Source organism: Sander lucioperca, chromosome 23 (assembly GCF_008315115.2).
Source record: "Sander lucioperca isolate FBNREF2018 chromosome 23, SLUC_FBN_1.2, whole genome shotgun sequence".
Classification (NCBI taxonomy): Eukaryota; Metazoa; Chordata; class Actinopteri; order Perciformes; family Percidae; genus Sander; species Sander lucioperca.
The window spans coordinates 18,691,782-18,708,455 of record NC_050195.1 but is presented as its reverse complement, the minus strand read 5'-3'; the positions used below and the strand labels follow the sequence as shown (position 1 = coordinate 18,708,455).

At 39.7% G+C, this 16,674-nt stretch overlaps 1 protein-coding gene across 1 annotated transcript in view; it reads right to left on the bottom strand.

Moving 5' to 3' along the window:
* Positions 1–15,205, bottom strand: part of ube3c (ubiquitin protein ligase E3C) — a 29,376-nt gene extending 14,171 nt beyond the window's left edge. Inside the window, exons 1-15 of the mRNA XM_031292801.2 lie at positions 15,059–15,205; positions 14,182–14,292; positions 13,989–14,042; positions 13,685–13,759; positions 10,948–11,094; positions 10,711–10,826; positions 10,424–10,581; positions 9,506–9,659; positions 8,267–8,487; positions 7,967–8,118; positions 6,669–6,856; positions 3,575–3,661; positions 3,320–3,477; positions 2,772–2,998; positions 203–307 (exon numbers count right to left, since the gene is read on the bottom strand). Of these exons, the coding sequence (XP_031148661.1) occupies positions 203–307; positions 2,772–2,998; positions 3,320–3,477; positions 3,575–3,661; positions 6,669–6,856; positions 7,967–8,118; positions 8,267–8,487; positions 9,506–9,659; positions 10,424–10,581; positions 10,711–10,826; positions 10,948–11,094; positions 13,685–13,759; positions 13,989–14,042; positions 14,182–14,247 (1,908 nt within the window). The 5' untranslated portion in view covers positions 14,248–14,292; positions 15,059–15,205. The remainder of the gene's footprint in view (positions 1–202; positions 308–2,771; positions 2,999–3,319; positions 3,478–3,574; positions 3,662–6,668; positions 6,857–7,966; positions 8,119–8,266; positions 8,488–9,505; positions 9,660–10,423; positions 10,582–10,710; positions 10,827–10,947; positions 11,095–13,684; positions 13,760–13,988; positions 14,043–14,181; positions 14,293–15,058) is intronic.
* Positions 15,206–16,674: the final 1,469 nt, after the last annotated feature.

Here is a 16,674-nt window from a genome sequence, read left to right as displayed (position 1 = left end):
AATCAACAGAAAAAGCCATAGTTCTTTGAATAGTCACTAATTTTAACCACTGTGAGCAACTCATATCAGGAAGCTTTGTGAATACAGCTCCAGATTATCAGGTGTTTTATTCACAGGTTTCAAAATAAGACTCAAATCTGACATATCACATCCAACAATGAATACATAAAAAATCTAAACAGCTGTGATGACAGTCAAGTACCTTATCTGCGCGGATGTTGACCTCCTCGGAAAGCCAGTGACCTGCTGGACAGAAGGGTCGTCTAATGTCGCGAGCTTTCACCATCTTCACCAAGTTAGTGATGACCTGGGTAGTAGATCACACAAACAGACAGGCACACCCATACACACATCACATTAACATCTCTAACTCAGGCAATTATATCCCCACAAAATCCACTTCATTGTAAGATTAGGAAATGTACATTTTAAGTACTTTTCAGAGTGGAAAACACTGATGATAAAGATGTTTCTCTGTGTATAGGCTATTCAACAGGATGAGGTGCCTTCGCTTAGAATGGGAAAAAAAAGCAATTTGAGAATTCAGCCATTAGTGCACCATTTATGGGGAGTATAAAAGAAAAACGATCTGTGCCGTCCCTCAATGTCCAGCCCTGTTAATTACTGGCGAGGTCTGCTGACATCAGCCATCAGAAAGAGAATGCAAAAGACAAGGCAGCATTGGTTCACAGCACTGCAAGCACAAGCATGGCTCTCGACTGGCCTGCCGACGGCTCAGGATTACAATATTTCAATTTGAAGTTATGTTGTGACTTTGTAACATGCACAGAGCCATTTCAGGTGACCATTAATGTAGGCTACACTGACAATCTGTACTCTGAAGTGATCCGTTTGCTTTTGTCTCAACTATTACTTGCATGTGCTTGAAAAGCTATCCAAATATTCAGATCTGTGATATAATCAATGAAAATGCATTCTCTACAAAAAATAAATCGTTTTTGTGTTTTGAACAATGTCTACTTGGCACAATTAAAAATGAATATCAACTTTTCCCAGCAGGATTTCGGTCCAGGATTAGGACTGAAAACCTTAAAGTAACACATTTACCGGGGAAACTTTTAGGTTTCACATTCCTTCGACTGGACATAATGGGCTAGTCCTGTCAGACATCCGCTATAACCTCCAGCATGTCATTGCATGAAGATTCATTAAGGGAGCTGTTATGTCTGCCATAGCAGTTACAGCCAGTCCATTTCCATATAATACCCTGGCTAGATTATTTCAATCGAAATGTTCTTTTCTAAAGCACGTCATTTTCATAGAGCGACAATCAATGGCGGCCAATCGCTGCGAGGCAACCAGTGTCCGCAATAATGGCAAGTGCAAAATGCTGTAAAAGGCGCGTGGCGATGGGTTTGGAGCAGGCCTACCCCTTGACTCTGGGAATGAATAAGCATTCCTTAATTAGCCCATCAGGTTAAGTGCAAGCCTTAATGGGCCTTTCCCAAACTCCGGCGTGACATCGTTCTCCAAACATAGCCAAGAAGAAAGTTCCATTAGCAATATTAATACAAGCTTAGTTGATCATTTTCATTCAATTAACTTCTTTCAATTAAATAGATAGCTCGACAATGGAGGTGATAAAAGATGGGGAGGGACGGCTGATGACACGAACCAAACATTAGCGTGTTAGGGGTCAGCAGCGTTAAACCGACTGTAAATCCCACCGTTCAATTTGGAAAATGCATTTCCCCTGCTCCCCACTTCTTTAATGGGTCGTTTTAGCTGACAAGAGGCCTTTGAGCAGATCTTTTATGAAAATTCCCGACGTGCTCTTCACGTATTTGACACCTTTTACAGAACGACAGTGTTAACTTTTAAATCTTTCTGTCGAAGACAAACAGCCAAAAACAAAGATGCGTTATTACCGTTTTCTTGATAGAGAATGGAGGGAAGGAAAGGGGAGAATTGGAAGGAAGATGTGGAATGGGAAAAAGAGCCAAGGAGAATGAAGGTAATGCTGTTTTCTGCCTCATTTCTTCTGGGTAAATAACCAGTGGATGACCTCCATGGCAGCGCTCCACCTTGTCTTTGCCTGCTCATGCATACATGCTTGATTTCCACTAACACAGAACGCATTAGGTCACTATACACTCAATGCACAGAGGGGCTACACAAGGATTACCCCATATGTGTCACATTTCATGATTTATGATTTTAGGTATCAACAGAATCAGTTTTTTTTGTAAATGTTACACGTACATTTTTGCCATAAGAATGAGACAATGGTTCAATGAACCAGAAGGATTCTCTGTGTGCATCTCACTACTTAAAACTTCCAACTTCAGTTTTCAAATCATCTACTAAGCAGACTTCTGTGTGTGTTTGAGTTGACAAAGTGTGAGTATGCGTGCAAACACACAGTGACAGTACGGCCTCCCAACCCCTCCCACCGTAATCCCCATGCTGAATTAAAAGACAAAGCAAAGAGAACAGAGACAACCAAGTTTTAAATTGATACAGTGTAGAGTGTTGTTGTTTCTTTAATACTGCATCAGTTTTGACAGCACTCCCCAAGTAGAAATCAAGTAAGCAATTTGTGGGCAAAATTAAGATTATTGTATCATCAACTTAATGCTGACAAATTCAAATGTCTAAGAATCCATTATTTTTACTTAATGTCAAGATTGGACTGAAGAAAAAGAAATTCAGTTGCATGCCAGGTGTGATTACCAAACATCAGTTATTTGACAAATATGAAAGAGACTGCACATTCAGCTGTAACGTGCAGGTAGCTTTATACATCTTACCTTGAAGAGCTGTACCCAGCGTTTCTGCTCGGCCTGGATCCGCTGCTGAACCGCAGTGTTTGTCTTGACACCCACACTGCGGAAGGCAGCCATGTACTCTTCGCGGTGCTCGGTTTTGGTCTCGGGGTAGGCCAGCTTGATGATTCCCAGGCACGCGTCCCTCAGACAGCGAGACAGAGTCACCAGCTCTAACAGCGTGAAGGGCATCATGGAGGACTGCGTCTGACCTGTTGAGAGGGAGAATGTACTTATTGTCTTTTACATATATTGATTTTCACATTTACATGGTAGCAAGACAGCGTTTCACTGCTGAAACAACCGACAATGACAATATCATTTTTTGCTAAAACCACTAAATGAGGGAAATTGGAAATTGTACAGAATAAGCAGCTCCTGTAAGATGTGTCCACCAATAAGACATACATTATATCCAGCAAAGGTTAATTTTTTTGACAATGTATTCATTTGTAAAAAAAAAATAAATAAATAAAATAATGAATAAAAAGCTTGAGGGTGCAAAACAACTGGTAAAACAAAAAGGTTACTACCTTCCAGTTCGTGACCGAAAAACTCGCTGTCGTGCACGGAAATAAGCGAGTGGGAAAAGAGAGAGCTGAAGAGATAGAAGAGGGGAATGATGCGGTTGGAGTCCTCAAACGACATGGGAGACCCTCGCGAGATGAGCTGTAGCAGCGGCACCATGGAGCTGAGGGGGCAGACAGAAAGGAAGAGGCTAAGTATGAGGCACATACTGTACGTACACAATGGTACATTTGCCAATGATCAGCTTTGAATTAGCTCACCCAGTGATCATTTTTGTTGTCATGGAAGTTATCAGGTACCAAAGATGCCTCAGGAAACGTGCATTGAAAGCTAAACTGTACAAAAGTCTGTAGAGAACAAAGAAGCAGAGTGACACATTTTATTAAAACATTTATTTTGATAAAGTATGCAGCTCTTATCAACAAGGCAACATGAGATAGAGAGCTATTTCAATCAGATGACACAATCAGTGTGAAGAACAGTAAAATTACTTTCCGTCAATCTGTCTGCTATGTTGAGATTGTTAAATTTGCCCTGTTAACCAAAGGACACAAGTAAAAGGGGGGAAAAAATAAATGACACTGTTAACCAACATTTCCCTCATAGAATTTTCTTGGCCTTTCTCTTCCATTTTATACCTTGTAAGGACCGAAAAGAGATTAAATGAGCCATTAAGCTTTATTTAGGCGAGGCACCTTCCATTAGTAAACTAGTTGCTGGCGAGGGTACCCAGTTCAGGTCATAAACAGCCCTCTGGTTTCCTGCTGGAGCCCTATTTAACTTAATGGCCAGGGGAGCAAGACAATGGAGGACGGAGGAGGAGGGGAAGCCTGGCCCTCGCTGTGACCCCGCTGCACCAGCATGCTTCCACACTCACAGTGAATTACATGATAACACTGAGGAGGGCCCACATACCTCGCTATAGTCGCTCTGCACTCAACGGCCTGTGGCACCAAGGTGTGAAACTGCTCTTTGTTCAAGTGTATGTGTGTGTGTTTGTGTGTACTCCTAAATTGCATGGCTTTTCACACAGAGGGTAAGTACAGGTGACAATAATGTGGTAAGTAAGCTAAAAGGCAAAATAAAGTGCCCTTGCATATAATAGGCCCTTGTTTAAGAGTGACAGTGCTGACACCTATAAGGATGCTTGCATTTAATAGGACAGCATGGTGTATTCTCAGTAGAGGAGAGGAGTAAAGGTCAGTTGAGAAAAAGAGCTAAGCGACAAAAAGAGAGAAGAAAGTACAACGAGAGAAAAAGTGACTCCTATATTTGCTGAATATTCTCATCTCAATGTCAATGTTCAAAATCCCATTCCACCATTCAATCTACCAAAACTCCCAAAATGGAAATGAGCATTAGGAGCAGAGTGTCAGACAACCCACAATACAGCTTGAAAAATGGTTTGTGCCGAGCACACACCATCTGTCAGTACTACAAGGCTCAGGAGAGAAGCATGGAGTAGTGCTGTGGGCTCATAACAAGTGATGTGGGTGTTTGATTGAAATGGGAAACAAAGCACTAAATGCCAGCTGACATGCTGATTTACGGCCTGAGAGAACCCAAACCCCCATTTCAATCATGGAATGAACCACTAATAAACAAAGTCAAGACATCAAAAGGGGTTGCATGTGTGTGTGTGTGTGTGTGTGTGTGTGTGTGTGTGTGTGTGTGTGTGTGATAAGCAGCTTGATGAATCATGCCCAGATCATTTCATTTTGCAGTAATGAAAGAATCTCTGTTCAGCAGAAGAAAAAAAACAGCAGAAAAAAAAGATTTGATACCTTAAAGGCTAAACGAGTGAGTTTCCACCTAAATACAAATTTATTTTGCAGATTTCTGTATTAACATGATAAACATCATTATCTCATGACAACACAAAAATCACAGCAACCATATAAAAGTAAATGAAGGACCAAAGCTCAACTGCGCTCACTTTCATCAGAGCGAGCCCCGTTAGCAACAGAGTGCTACATTGGGTGAAACCAAACTATCAAAGTGAAATTACACCAAATATCCAACGCTAAACAAATAAGATGAAATTAGACCATACCCACTTGAACAAACCTGGGCTAAGTGCAATTAGCAAAGCAATCAAAAATCAATTTAGTTCCCGAATCATTGTACAGCTTTTAAGTTGTCCTTTTAAAAAAATCATTTCATGAGACATTTTACATATTTATTAAAAAGGCAGTGTGCCGGGCTGGCTGGACGACTGGCCAGCCTCTCTTTTTTTTGCTGTAAGAGCAGTAAATCAAGGCAGGGATGCAATTTGCTCCCCTTAGACTCTTGTAAAGCTATCCCATCCACTCCTGCAGTGATTAATCTTTCTCAGTGAGCTAATTATTTTGTACAGATATCCAATAATGATGGAAGACGAAGGGCAGGATTTATGGTAAAAGCGAAGAGAAGGAGGAAGCCGTAAAAAATTAAGGGGAATGGGCGATATTATACACTGAAATTCCTCTAAATTCTGTTTAACCATTTGTAAGCAATGCTTCAAAATAACTAGTTGACCATTGGACTTTAGCATCACATGTCCAGTTTTTTATTACTGAGGAAGCTAATTTATGTTTATTCTTTTAGTTTTGGGGATGCTAGGGCTTAAAAAGAAGTAAGATAGTGTCGTAAATGTGATATGAATGTTAATACATCTACATCCCCACCCACACATTTACATCAACTGGCAGCACTGGTTCACTGACAATTAACTAGAGCAGGTTGACCATCCATGAGGCTCAGTCTAGATCACCCCCCTGTCAGTAAATGCACCATCCACCCCCCCACACCACCTCTGACATCCTGGCCCTAATGTAATCAACCTGAGAAGGGGTAATTGCCCTCATCCAGAACTGACAGCTTCCCTGACATCCCTGCTTCCTTTGCCGGTTGTAAATGCCAGTGGGTGCAGACCACTGATAACTGCCTGCCTCACTTCACCGTTATTTACATTAGTGCTTACAGCGCGGAAACACATAAAGACACAGTTTTCCTCTCAATCAGGTAAGTGTGTAAACTAGCTCTCTGAACGCAAGGCTGATCTCGACAAGACGTGTAAAATGTTATATGAAATAAAAATCAAAAAGGCTTTACATTTGTTTTCATGTTACGTTTTGATTCAGAAACACCTGCTTTACGATGAGGTGCACCTTGGTTACAGTTACTATATTTAAAATAGCCAAAGTATTTTATTGAAATTAAGGAAGGATGCCTTTCAACCTCTGCCTTTTTTAATGAAGATACATTATAAAGTTTTCTTGTCATTTGCATGATAAAGCAATAATGACTGTTCTGTGAGGCCTTTTAGGTTCTTCCTAAAAATAAACCAGTCCCATCAGATTTGTGTATTTTTACCTGACTTTTGGCACCATGAGGCGATGCTGAACCATGAGCGTGTGACAGATGGATGCCATCATGGTGAAAACCTCCTCGCTGGCCGAATCCCTCCACACCAGGTTCAACAGGGCGTTAGTCTGATGCTTAGTGTCCAGCTTGTGGACACACTCTTCTGTGATCAGCTGCACAGAGATTCTGCTGTCATCCTGATAGAAAAGGAAACGTGGATTAGACGACTGTAAAAACAAGATAAACTGCCATGCTGCACCAGAACATTAATACGTATTTGTGACAAAGTAAAGAAATTAAGTAAAAATCACAGTTTAGTTTGTCACAGGGATTTGGTCAGTTAATATTATTTTTTTCCATTTACATTCATTGATTGTAATGGTTACCAGTGCTCTTCCCCTAATCTTAGTAAACCATTACCATTTTGTGTGTAGGTATAAATTACATTACATGTCATTTAGCTGACGCTTTTATCCAAAGCGACTTACAATTGCTATATATCAGAGGTTGCACGCCTCTGGAGCAACTAAGGGTTAAAGGAAAATTCCGGTCAATTTCAACACGTAGCTCTGTTCTTTGGAAATTTGGAGTGCTGGCAGTAGCAAAAAAAACGAAAACAATCGGTGCTGCCTACACTATGTTATCCCCCTGCTAGCGTTAGCACCCAACAGGCTTAAACAGGGCAAGTTTTCAACGTGTTTTAAGCCTCTAAACATGCTCGAAATGTCATTACAAGTGCCTACCCATGTGCAGTGATTCCTTCCGAGGGAACACAGCGAATCTGATTGCAGTAGATGTGACAGAAAGGCATAAAAGTTGTGTTAATCCAGCCAGTGCACATACCTCTGTTTATTTCCTGTTTTCCGGTCAAGTCCACACTAGTCGATTGTCGAACTCATACAATCCAATATTCCAGTCAAATTTGCTGTGTTCCCTTGGAAGGAATCACTGCACGTGGGTAGGCACTTGTAATGACATTTTGAGCATGTTTAGAGGCTAAAAACACGTTTAAAACGTGCCCTGTTTGAGCCTGTTGGGTGCTAACGCTAGCAGGAGGATAACACGGTGTAGGCAGCACCGATTGTTTTAGATTTCTTGCTACTGACAGCACTCTACATTTCCAAACAACAGAGCTACATGTTGAAATAGACCGGAATTCTCCTTTAAGTGCCTTGCTCGGGGACACATTGGTTGATGTATCGCAGTGGGATTCGAACGCGGGTCTCCCACACCAAAGGCACGTGTCATATCCACTGCGCCATCACCACCACCACTATATGTTGTATGTCCATGTGTATGTATCATACCTGCTTGGGTGGTGGATGGATGCCAGTCTCATCGTCATCCTCTGAGTCACTGGTAACTTCAGGCCTGCTGCTGCTCTCTGACACAGGCAGCAGCGGTAGTAGTGTCTGCAGAGCCCGGAGGTACAGCAGGAGACCCTCCTCTGACAGTGAGCCTGCCAACACACACCCATCACTATTAATGTTTACAGCATCATATCTTCATCTCTATAAATCAAAGTTCATACTTTAAATGAGTCATATATATGGAGTGTGTGGTACAAACATTGGCCTTTGTGCACACCTCTATACTATGCCACCCACCTAAGCAGTTCTCCCCTGCAGAGAGGACAAAGTAAAACACCCACGGTGCCCGGCTCTGTGCTGCTGAGGAGGAGCCGATGGTGGCCCGGAGGGAGCTCAAGAAGGCCTCGAATGGAAACGAGAGACGGACGTCCGACAGTGCCGGGATAAAGAAATGAAAGATCTGCTCGGTGAACGGTGCTGAGATAAACTCCTCAGTAAAGGCTGCAAATACAAACTGCCTGTAAGACGACAAACAGACATTAGACAAGTTAACGAATTACATGCTAAGGGTACCATGACATATAAAAATTAAATAAAAAAAAGGCATCAAAATAGTGTATGTTCATATAGCTATAAGCTAAGATGGTAGGGTGTTCTAACATCACCCTGCTCTTTCTGCAGCGTGAGTGCTCCAATATTGTGTCTCCAAACAGAGCTGCTTTGTGTGGCCCAGTCACACACATCTGGTGGGCCAAGTCAGATAATTAGCTGTTAGAGTCAGTGTGTACACAAGTTTCTCTCACTCCCGCCTTGCATTTCTTCAAAGAAGAAAAGAAGTCGCCTGTCGTTTGTTATTAAGAATGTCTGAAACTGAGGGCAAACAGCCTGATATTCTGCACCCTGGCTAGCGAGCGAGTCTAGGGGCCTTTTATGGCTTGTTGTAAATTGGTCTCGAGAGCAATTACTGTTTCACCACTGACGAGAGGGGACAAAAAACTGCTGGAGTTTGTCTGATCAGTTTAATGGATGATTTTTAAAGAATTCACAAGGGACAAAGACTTTCCTTTCCTGCTATCATGCCGTTGTCTTTTTTCTGTACTCAAAAAGCAGCAATTTGGTAGGTCTGCAAACATCACTAAACATCACTTGAATGTATTAATACATTCTTATCATCCTATTATGTGACGAGATGTACCATCTGTCAAAGTATTTGCTGCTAGTTCTGTTCATGTTTGATTCCGTTTTATCAGCTTTTTTTTTGTGTAAGCTACTGCGACCCTTCCCAGCAGCAACCTCTGAAATTACCTCTCAAGAAGTGCTAAATAGAATATTTTTTTTTTTTTATAGTGGAGAACTAAGTAAGGGTGACTCTAATGAATATGTCATATTTCTTTAAAAATACATAATTTATTTTGGCTATTGAAATTAAACTTGGCATGTACATTCGGCAGTTGAATTTTGCACATTGCCAAAAAAGAAAGCTCCTGCCACTATCTGTATCCCTGATCTAACAGTTACTTCAGTCTGGTGCTGTACCTTGCGCCGGTTGTGCAGGAGGAGTAGGAAAAGTGCAGAGGTTTGAGGATGTGCTCCAACAGTGTGCTTGCCATAGGGATAGAGGGAGAGTCACTGTACTCCAGACTAGAAGGGAGCCTGTGATTCACAAGAATATACAGCGACCTGTAGTATCCTAAAGAGAAATACAGAGTGAAATTAAGATTCAAAGATGATGTTAAGACACCGGGTCATTTTTTATAAAACATCTACTAATATATTAAACACTTTACATAAACATAAGAATCAGTAAATGTTCCTGTTTGCAGTGTGGAAGTAAGAATTAAAGAAAGTCAACGGTCAGCCATTTGAGCTTTTCTCTGTGATACTCCAGATGTAACTTGCTCTTAAAAACAGCATAAGTCTTATATATAATGAGAATGTAAAAGGAGAAGCAAGGATAACCTGCAAAATTATTTACATTTCATATGTAAAAGTTGGGTTAGCCAGTTTGCATGGTTAGTTACGTTTTAAGACATTGGAATGCAGTTGACATAGTGCCAAAAATGAAACAAGATGCTTTGTGTTGACGAGTATGAATAATTTCAAAAGTGTACTTGAAAGGAGTCATACTTCTGGGAAAATGTAAACACTATGAGATGTACTTGACAGCACAGCAGTGTAAAGACTCAGATGCCACTGCCCATGTGCAGATAAAAATAGTCCAGCACACTTTGGACCAATTTATATTGACACACATTCACCATCTCTTTACAACCCTTGATGTTTGACAATTAGGCCTTAAAAGGTTTATTTGTGTCAGTGCTACAGTACACGCTGGAATAAGTTTGCAATACTGACTTTTTGAATCCTCCACAAAACTGACAGCAGACTCAACAATACATTTTGCAAAAGTCATGGACAAGACAATAATGTCAGTGCTGATTTTATTTGACTTACCAGTCTGTACCATATAGTGCAAAATCTGCTCGAGTAATGAAGCTACATAGTTAGCATCTGGAATAACAGGAAGATAGGTTTTCTCTGAAGAAAAGATGTCTAGCATCCGCATGGGAACCGTCACATTTAAACTGTCATCCTTGCAGTTCTGTAGGAGTCTAGGGAGACACAAACAGGGACACGTGAGATGGTACAGTAACAACAACTGCAGCTTTCTTCGGTATCACGTGTTTGTGCATCCAGCAGCTAAAAATATGAATCCATTATTTCTTTTTTAAGTACTGTACCTGCAGCAGAAGCCTAAGATCCTCTTGATCTGAAACATACATGTCTGTCTCTGTGGGCCCACCAACAGCTTAACAAACTGACCGTTGTGTTTCACCAGATTCTGGCACAACCATATCTTGAACACACAAACAGACACAATTTGTAAGATCTACATTTGACCTCTGGCAATAATGGCATCTGTGAAACAATCAATATGCTTATAATTGAAGAGCATCAAAGGCATATCAAATTCTCACCAATTTATGTGCATCCACACTCTGTCTGTAGAAAAATATGAGTTGTCTTGATAAGAGGCAGAGTCCAGGACCGTCCAAGACATGCTGAGCTCCCCCTCCGTGCGTCTGGCTGACACACTCGTCAAACCTGGCCCTCTGGATGGCATACTGGAAGAAAAAGTTAAAAGGTCACATGTTGCAAATGCTTTGTGTGCACAGACTTGTTTGAATAATATCACAAACACTACAAGTTTATAGAAACGTTAAAGCTACAGTAGGCAGTTTGCAAAAGACGCCAGAATGTGAAGTAGAGTGAGACCTCCTCCAGTCACTCCCATCAAACAAGCGTGGACATATGCACCGGTTTCATACAGTAACCTGTATGACAACTAGTCATCTATTTCATCCCGATGCCGTTATATAGCAGCAATTCTATGAGAAATACTGTCCTGTTTTCTTTGTAAAGCCCTTTGATAAGACATACTGTGATTTAAAGCTCTAGCTAGCTACAGAAACATGTTGTTGAATTAGCCGCAGCCATGAGCTATCTTAGCAGAAGGCTAAACTAGCAGCGTGTCTGCTGCGTTTACGTTTTCTTTCCCACTGCCTTCGGCGTCTCCCTTATTCGGATGGCAGCAGTAGGCGGTGCGACGGCTTCGGCCTCTGATCCTCGTAGCAGGGTGCTGCCATCCAAACAAGGACACACTGAAGGCTTAGTGAGAGGAAACATAAACAAAATTAAACCGATATTCATGCTAGGCTAAAGGCTAACCCCAGCAGACCAGCTCTCCGAAGTGTTTTCAAAGCAAATGTCCGCTCACTGGACATAAACTGGACTACATTTTTACATAATTTTGTTCCTCTATGTACTGGTTATAGATGGATGACAGTAGAGTATCTCTTATTATAGTTTAGCCTTGAATTAGCTGCAGCCCTGAGCATTTGGTCATGGTTCACAGAACTTTCACTAAAGGGACGTGCATGCGCATCTGCATTTGCAGAACAGCTAATAGGAATGCTCTCTCTCTGAAATTACCTGTGATTGGCAAAGGTCAAATATGTTCTAAAGCCTTAAAAAACAGAGCCAATGAGGAGGTGCAGAAGTCTAGTTTCTCTCTTAGACCACTTGAATTACAATATGCTGAAAGATTATAATGGAATTTTTGCCCAACAGCGCCAAAAACTACCTACCACAGCTTTTAGTGTGTGTAAACAAATGGTTAAACCTTTAGAATTTCATCAACTTGCCTAGTTGGGCTAGTAGGCCAGAGTAAATATTTTCAATGGCTCAACAGGCAAGAAAATAGTACCATGTCTTAAAAGATAGCATACCCAAATGTTATATGACTAAGCAGATAAAAGTATTGTCTCTCTGTTATTATAATACATGACAAAGTCTGGCTTCCATTTTTATCCACCAAACCAAGACAGTAATTGTCATCAGATATTTTGTCACTTATCTGCTACTTAACAAGCTATGGTCACGGTCTTGTCATGAGCATCAAGTGTGTGTTTCTGGTAACTATCAGCATTTGGTTGCACCAGGCATGAGAAAGTTGTCTTCTAGGTTAGGGTGTAAAGTCGACACTAGAGGTCTAGTAACTACTAGTTAGTTAGTGACTAAATTACCTACTAAGATTTGTGGCACCATGACTACTGGGGCGTAACCTAACTAGTTTGGATATAAAGTCATAACCAAGGAAAGTGGCTAATCAACAATTAAAGATAGAGTTCCATTGTCATGGTTACCATGCACATTAGGTTTCTGGCTGGCATGAACCACTTGGCATTTTAGCACATTGTATAGTAAGCTAAATCGATATTGAAATATCATAGCAATAAATTAGATCTTTACTGGATTACTGTGTTGCAAAATTACATACAATTAATGACAAAAATGATGCTGTGTGGCAGAAAAACTGCTGTTTTACCATTACTGAGTACAATTCGGTGACATTTTATGATTTGAATCTACTTAGTATGTGTTACTATTTAGTTGTTACTTAGAGTTATGTTGTAAATCATCTCCGTGGTGCAACCGCTTTTATTTTAGAAATGCATAAATCACAAGTTAGTAGTAATTTACGTTAAAAGGCTAAGTTTGAACTTACACACAGCTGGTGCAACATGCTGCTGAGCTCTGACAAATGAACTAACTTAAAAACTTAACTTGCTTTTCTGATGAAATTGTAAAAGATAAATCTTTTTTCCAAACTGTCACTTCCACAATTTAAAGACAAACATTTCATATCTCAAGTACTTTTAACCATATCTACTCCTTATAACTAAGTGGTATATGACCAAGCACAACAGAGAAGCAAAAATAAGTGTATTATCACTAAGTGAAAACCAGTAAGATAAATAATTTATTTTTTTACATTGACTGACAAATTAACTAGTCCCACACATTTGGTAAATCCTTACTGTCGAGCAAACTGTATTCATAGGCAGCAAAACTAAAATAACTGAAAAATCAACCACACAGCAAGTAATTATCATCAGACTTTCTGATTTGATGTTTGAGCACCCTGTGCCAACACAGATGTGTATTCAAACAGAGGCCCAATTTAGATTTCTGAAGCTAGATACACTAACTATTCCTTGTTCCTAGTTTTACTCTATTTTAAAAGTTGTTGTTTTACTCCACAACAACAGGTTAATAATACAGCTAACATTTCTGATGCATAACTAAATATTTGATTCTGAAGGTAATATATGAAATCTTAAAAACAGGTCTGTAAATTTCTTGCAGACTTACCTGTCGTTTCAAGTCCTGGTAGCCACGTATGTAGGACTGAATGATAATGGCATTCTTCAGTCGTTTTCTTTCATCCTTAGTAATAAAAGAACACACCTTAGAACATACCTTCTTTGACCTTACTCTTTTGAACTGCATGCATTTTCACTTAAATTGGTAGTGCAATGTAGTGGAAGTAAAACTGAATTCTAATTGTAGAAACATCAATAGATCCTTCAAATAAACACATAACAGACACAAACATTAAAACATTAAGACCTGCTTCAGCTTGTGAACAAAGCACTGCACAAACTTGGTTAGCTACCTCTCTTTTTCTTCTTTCTTCTTGAGTGCGGTGCAGCAGAGAGGATTTCTCCTCCTGAAAAACAACACAAGAGAACCTGAAAACACTTTAAACAATAACATAGTTTGTGATTATTGCTTAGCACAGATATGTGAGAAATGTGACTATTTGTTACCGAATCATTTCACTCTGCGAAAAGTCAAAAGACACTTACCTTTTTACTTGCTCCTCCAAGTGATACCTTGGGTCTTGTCTTGAAATCTCCCTCAAAGCTAAACATTGTTAGATTTTTCCCATTGACTAATTCAGAGGTTGCCACGAATTTCTGTACGAGAAAATGAAACTAAAATACTTATCTCATAATGGAGCAAACACTGAAACAAATAACGAAACTAAACAAAAATGACCTAACGACTCTTCACTTGGCTCCAATTTAATAATATTAGTAATACAAAGTTTATTTAATATAGCACCTTTTACAGAATAAAGTCACAAAGTGCTTCATAAGAGTGAAATTGTTAAAAAATAAGACCAAGAAGTGAGAAGAACGAGCAATGTAAAAGAAAAACTAAAACTTAAAAGCAAACAAAATTACAAATAATTCGCCTAATTGAGTATTCAACCATAATAGCAAATACCTGTGTTTGCCGTTTGTGATTTATATGTCCAAATAAAACAGTCATGAACGTAAATGTGGGCCACTTTTGAACGACAACTCGGAAGGTTAACTTCAGCTAGCTAGGTATCGGCTGACAGCTTCAGCTTGGCTGCAACAATAGTTAGCTAGCCGGTTAACTTAGCTAGCTAATGACTCAGCAGCTGTCAGGAGCTAAACGCTGCTGTTCACGTTATCTGACCCCAAGCAGCAACGGAGACACCACATAACAAAACATTTATTGATGATATGTCGCAGTACTGATTCATACATTTGTGAGAAACATGATTTTGTTGACGTTAGCACTGCAGCTAGCTAGCAGAGCAGCTAAGCACTCAAGAGAGGCTAACTTTACGGGGGGTGTATTCCTATCCGCATGTCCTTCTTGATATCGCTCATATTACAGGACACTCATCTAAGAATTAGAATCGTTTACCTTTGACTTTTGAATTAAGTAGTGAAACGAGCACAATAACTCTGAAAAGGCAGTTTAGGTTAATCCAAACGTCAAGTCTTCTTTCCCTCCTCTCTCTAGAAATCAACACAACACAGGGAACAGCCAACTTTACTGTTTCCGGTTCCTACAATGTCAGGGAGCTGGTTGGACAAAAAACATGCCAATCATATCCGACTTAAACCCGCCTCTCACCTAGATGCATTGAGAAGGTTCTGTGACCAGTAATTTTCAAGATTAAAGAGGAACTCCACATTATGTTATTGGTTTAATAATCTATTTTATTGTATTTGCACTGTATACATAATCACATAGATGGCTGTTGGTGTATAATGTTAATACAGGTGTTTTTTCCAACAATACATAATACACTTTTGCTGCTCAAAGCTAGATAGGCTAAATGCATCTCCTTGAAGTTAAAGGTTATAGATAAAACTATAGAAAATAAATGGAAGGACTGTTTATTAGTGAGCCTTTTGAAAAATTATACTCTGGGGTGTAATCAAACATCTTTGATGGGAGTGCCCACACCACACCAGTGACACAGTATATAGGACTACCCAATCATCTTTTACTGACTCAAGAAATGGTTTCATAGGACCTTCGTTACACAGCTGAATAACCTATTCATAAAAACCACAATAAAATGTTAAAGTTAAATAATATTTACAGTTGACAAAACAATCTCACCACTAGGGCTTTTCTAAAGCTTTCAAACATACAGTATCACACACAGTAGATGGAGTTTGCTTGGTTGTCATGGAACTGTAGATGTTCAAAATCCCCTTTTCTGAGGAGTTCAGAGACTTCTAGTCTATGTTGGCCAACCAACATTTAATTAAATTTACATTTAGCCTATGTAGGGGAAATGTTGATTCCAAATCACTGAGTTTTGATTTACCATATTTCATTGTTCATCTGAATTGTTGCATATGTGGAATAGTAGTGTGATATTTATTTCCATCAGGTGACCAGGAACATTTTCTTCATCATTAATGCATATTTACTTTTTGAAATACAGATAACTAAACTAGTCAAATACAGCCCAAACAACAATGGCCTGCCAGCCTAGGGGGAAAAAAACAAAACCACGTGAATTGCTCAGCAATGCTGCTGTTTTTATTTGACAGATTGTGATCCCAAATTTTGATAAATTAAACCTATACACTGTAAACTGCTGCTTATCTATGTTAAGTGGCTCATATACATTTTAGTGTTCCTGCAATGCACTGGACTGATTATTTTATTTGACTAGGAATAAATTCCTTGTGTGTTTATCTTCTCACAGTCCTTCATTACATGTGGTGTACCTCAAGGCTCAGTCCTGGGACCAATAATCTATCTCATACTTAACAAGCAGTGATGCCAGTAACGCATACTCTAATCTGACCACTTTTTTCAGTAACGAGTAATCTAACGCGTTACTATTTCCAAACCAGTAATCAGATTAAAGTTACTTATCCAAGTCACTGTGCGTTACAATTTTTGTCATTTTCCTTAGTAAAAATATATATTTTTGCTTTCTTCTTAGGTCTCGGGGAGTGAAGTCCCGTATGCGACAAGTCACGTTTTCAGCATGTGGACAGTTCACTTGTACC